The 3,915-nt window shown below is 25.5% G+C and overlaps 2 protein-coding genes and 2 non-coding genes across 4 annotated transcripts in view; 2 read left to right on the forward strand and 2 right to left on the reverse strand.

Annotated features, from left to right (window-relative positions):
• Nucleotides 1-338: 338 nt before the first annotated feature.
• On the reverse strand, nt 339-1,238 carry Phum_PHUM354740 (mitochondrial import receptor subunit TOM22, putative; the record flags this gene model as incomplete). Its single annotated transcript, XM_002427890.1, has 4 exons — nt 339-401; nt 521-763; nt 899-970; nt 1,143-1,238. The coding sequence occupies 4 exons, from the start codon at nt 1,236-1,238 to the stop codon at nt 339-341; spliced, it is 474 nt and encodes a 157-aa protein (XP_002427935.1).
• A 430-nt stretch (nt 1,239-1,668) lies between these two features.
• The window catches only part of Phum_PHUM354750 (multiple inositol polyphosphate phosphatase 1 precursor, putative), a gene marked incomplete at both ends in the record, with an annotated part of 3,554 nt that continues 1,307 nt past the window's right edge, over nt 1,669-3,915 (forward strand). The window contains 2 exons of the mRNA XM_002427891.1: nt 1,669-2,151; nt 2,232-2,505. Of these exons, the coding sequence (XP_002427936.1) occupies nt 1,669-2,151; nt 2,232-2,505 (757 nt within the window). The remainder of the gene's footprint in view (nt 2,152-2,231; nt 2,506-3,915) is intronic.
• Nucleotides 3,068-3,141, reverse strand: Phum_PHUM354760. Its single transcript has one exon. It is a non-coding gene; the product is annotated as a tRNA-Asn (tRNA).
• Nucleotides 3,674-3,745, forward strand: Phum_PHUM354770. Its single transcript has one exon. It is a non-coding gene; the product is annotated as a tRNA-Met (tRNA).

The following is a 3,915-nucleotide window of genomic DNA, read 5'->3' on the forward strand; positions in this document are numbered from 1 at the left end:
TGAAATAGATGCATTAAAATTAAACAAATAAAAAATTAAGCAAAAATTATTCATTTTGTACAATTTTTTAAGCCCATAATTGAAAATTGGCAGTTGTGATTTTTCACTTTACTTTAACTATAATAAAAATAATCTAAATCAAAATATGCTGTTTACATTAAAGCTAGTTTTCTTAAAAATAATTCCATTTTTTAACAAAATGAAATATTTGTCCAAAAATGAAATAATGTTTACTTTTTGTTTTGTATAAGGTAAAAAAAATTTCATAACATTAAGTAGATTCTATATGATTACTCATTTCTACTCTAAACTTTCCTTTTAATTATATAAAATTGATTTTAACGTGAAGGAATTAACCCTCCGGAACCTCCACCTAAAGCTACATTTGGTCCTAACAGCACCTGAAATGTAAAAAAAAAATTTTTTTTACCTAAATATAAAAGTAGTTTATCAATAGAAATTAAAGGGATTATAAGATTTATATTTATAACATGTAGACATAATATTAAATGAAACAAACCTGTTTGTGCTCTCGACGCTGAACTTCTTCCATGTTTGCTCTTTCAATTTCAAATATTACTGGAGCAAATAAGATAATAGAAGAACTAAAAAATATCCATGTAGCAGTTCGCGAAAAACTGTACAGACATTTAACAGATTTGTAAGTTTTATTAACAAATGACCATGTGAAATGTCTTACTTCATTAGGAAACATTTCAGTCAGGCCCCATAATCTCTCAGCTAAAGTTTCATCTTCCAAATCCTAATAATTGTAAATTTAAAAAATTTTTAATGAATTCATAAAGTAATTAAAAATATATATGTATATTATTAAGGTATATCTAATAATTTTAATGTATAATTTTTAGAATATTTTTTTTTACAGATATAAATATACATAAAATTTAAGTAAACTGCAAAATTCTGAAATAAAATTTGGATTGCAGCTTTTGGACAAAAACCGCAGGCCCTAATTATTGACAAAATATTAAAAAACTTAATAATAATATACCATAAACAAATTATAATTGTAAGTGATGAAATATATTTAATTTTTTTATTTAAAATTTTTTCGGTTATATATTATTAAATGATTCAGCCGGGGATTGATAAATTGGTTATTGTTAAAAAAATTATCTTACATCATCCTCATCGTCATCGAGCCCTCTTTTTTTACCGGGAGTGTCTTCCAGAGCTGGAGAATCCATACCACTGTCTATATCTTCACCTGAAGCCATAATAAACAATAAAAGTCAATAACTAATCTTAAATACGTCAAGGCAATAAAAAATTAGACACCTCGTGCACAACTGCACATTAAAAGCAAGCGCAATACTAAATTAATGTTAACAATATTTAGAAGATATGTTAGAATTAAATTTAAAAATATAGTTTTAATAAAAGGTTTACAACTCACTGAACAAGACAAAAAACTAAAGTAATGTTTTAATTGAAGCATAAAAAATCAAAATATTTCGATAAATTCAAAGAAAAAATACATTTAATTTTTCGATGTTAAAAATCAAGTCGTGTCAATAGAAAATTGACGATCGGATCGACAACAATTGTTTCTAAGTTAGTCACTGCTACAGTTTCAGCGCTTTTATTTGAAATTTTTTATAACCACATTTTGTTAAAGTTACGCGTTCTACTTTTTTTGTCGTAAAAATGTATTTATCCATATTACGTTGTTACTTTATTATATTTATTGTTTTAAGTTTAGATAAGACAGTTAATAGTGACTGCTTTAATTCTCATGATTATTTTTGGAAACATCTTGCAACTAAAACTCCTTACAGATATGTGGCAAATAATAATAACTCTCAGATAGTATTTGATGGTTGTAACCCCCATAAAATATGGGCAGTTTTACGTCATGGTACTCGTTACCCTGGAGAAAAATTTATCAATAAAGTTAATGTAGACCTTGTAGAAATACAACAGTTAATCATAAAAAATTTTGATGACAATAATAGTAAGTTATGTCCTGATAGTATTAATAAAATAAAGGAATGGTCTCCACAAATGAATATATCTAATTCAAAAAAACTTGCACATGAGGGAGAGGATGAAATGATTGAATTGGCAGAAAGATTTCAAGAAAGATTTCCTTCACTTTTACAAAATGAATATTCTAATTCAACTTTTAAAGTATGTTGACTTTATATTTTTAACATCATATGGTAAAGCATTTAAGTCTTTTTTCTTTTTTAAGATTTAAAATTTTTTAGTTTAGAAGTACGGCAACTGAAAGAACCGAACAAAGCAAGTACTATTTTTTGATTGGATTGTTTGGTAGAAAAGTAGCTCATCATGTATGGTCACCTCAATCAATATATAAAGATCCAACTTTAAGGTTTTATAAACTCTGCCACAGATGGCTGAAAAATATTTATAAGAATCCAAGAGCTTATAATGAAGCTGAAATTTTTAAGACATCACAAATTTTTGAAAATATTCTCGAGGATATAGCTGACAGGCTCGGTTTCAAAGATCTTACATTTGGTGAGTAAGTTTTTTGTATGTTTCATTTTAAAATCATTTTAAAGATATTTTTCACTAAGTAATTTCTACTATCTAGAAGAAAATTAAATCTTTCAGAATCAAAAATGTAGAAATTAACTGTGTATAAAAATACACATAAGAGCTTTCTTATTTTTTCTACATTACATGTTTCATCAAAGTTCATTATTAAGACTATTTACAGTTTCTATAAGTAGTTTTCATCCCTTAAAATCATTTCATTTCAAAAGAAACTTTTTATCAGTATCTATAATTATAAAAAATCACATTAATATTTATTAATTAATTTATACATGTAGATGATAAAGTATATTTTTCATTACTTTTGAATTGTGGTTTTTAAAAAAATATTTATTAGAATTAATTATGTATATTTTTAAACCAGATTTGATTTACTTTATAAAGTTTAATGTACCTTGACATCATAAGAGTGCATTTTAACTCATTATGAAAAATTAATTCACATTTTTTTTCGTTGGTGAACATGTTAATTATAAAAAAACGCAATTAGTAAATTTTTAAACATGAAAAAAAAAAAAAAATTCGCCCCCGGGTGGGCTCGAACCACCAACCTTTCGGTTAACAGCCGAACGCGCTAGCCGATTGCGCCACGGAGGCAAGTTGAAGAGTGGTCAATAATTATTATACGTAAGCATAATGTTGACTACGACTTGAAACATTCTTCGCCTCATATAACGTAATAATTACCAGGTTACTTAATTCTCATTAATTTTACTAATTTATTATTTTAAAGTTTTTTTACAGCAGATTTTAAGAAAATCGTTAGTATTTTTACTTTTATGGTTACATATTTTATTTACCTTACGTCTTAAATGCTATTTTTTTTTGTTATTTTTATATTAAGAATAATTTAAGATTTACGTTGTGGTAAAAAAAAAAAAAAATTTAAATAACGTGTAATTTTTTTGATAATCAATTTATTAGTATCATTTTAAACTTTATCGAAAAGGCAACCATTCATTCACTTAAAAAAACTGGCATTTGCATTTTGTAGGTAATTTTTATGCTACCAAATTTTATAAAGAACTATTTAACATATATTTTTTTTATTTTTTCAAAAATATCCCTTAAATATGATATCGAATTGCAATTAGTTATATGAAATACAAAGGGCGGATTTTTATCACAGAGCAGAGTGGCGCAGTGGAAGCGTGCTGGGCCCATAACCCAGAGGTCCGTGGATCGAAACCACGTTCTGCTAGTTGCAAATTTTTTTTTATTTTTTTGTTTTAATATCATTTATTTTATTTGAAATTTAAATTATAGGTTGTATGTATTTATTTATTTATTTATTTTAACAATATTTTTAAATGAGCTCTCTAGATGATGATTTAAAATTGGAATAATAACTATTTAATGAGGCATTATTAA

Source organism: Pediculus humanus, genomic scaffold (assembly GCF_000006295.1).
Source record: "Pediculus humanus corporis 1103172107768 genomic scaffold, whole genome shotgun sequence".
Classification (NCBI taxonomy): Eukaryota; Metazoa; Arthropoda; class Insecta; order Psocodea; family Pediculidae; genus Pediculus; species Pediculus humanus.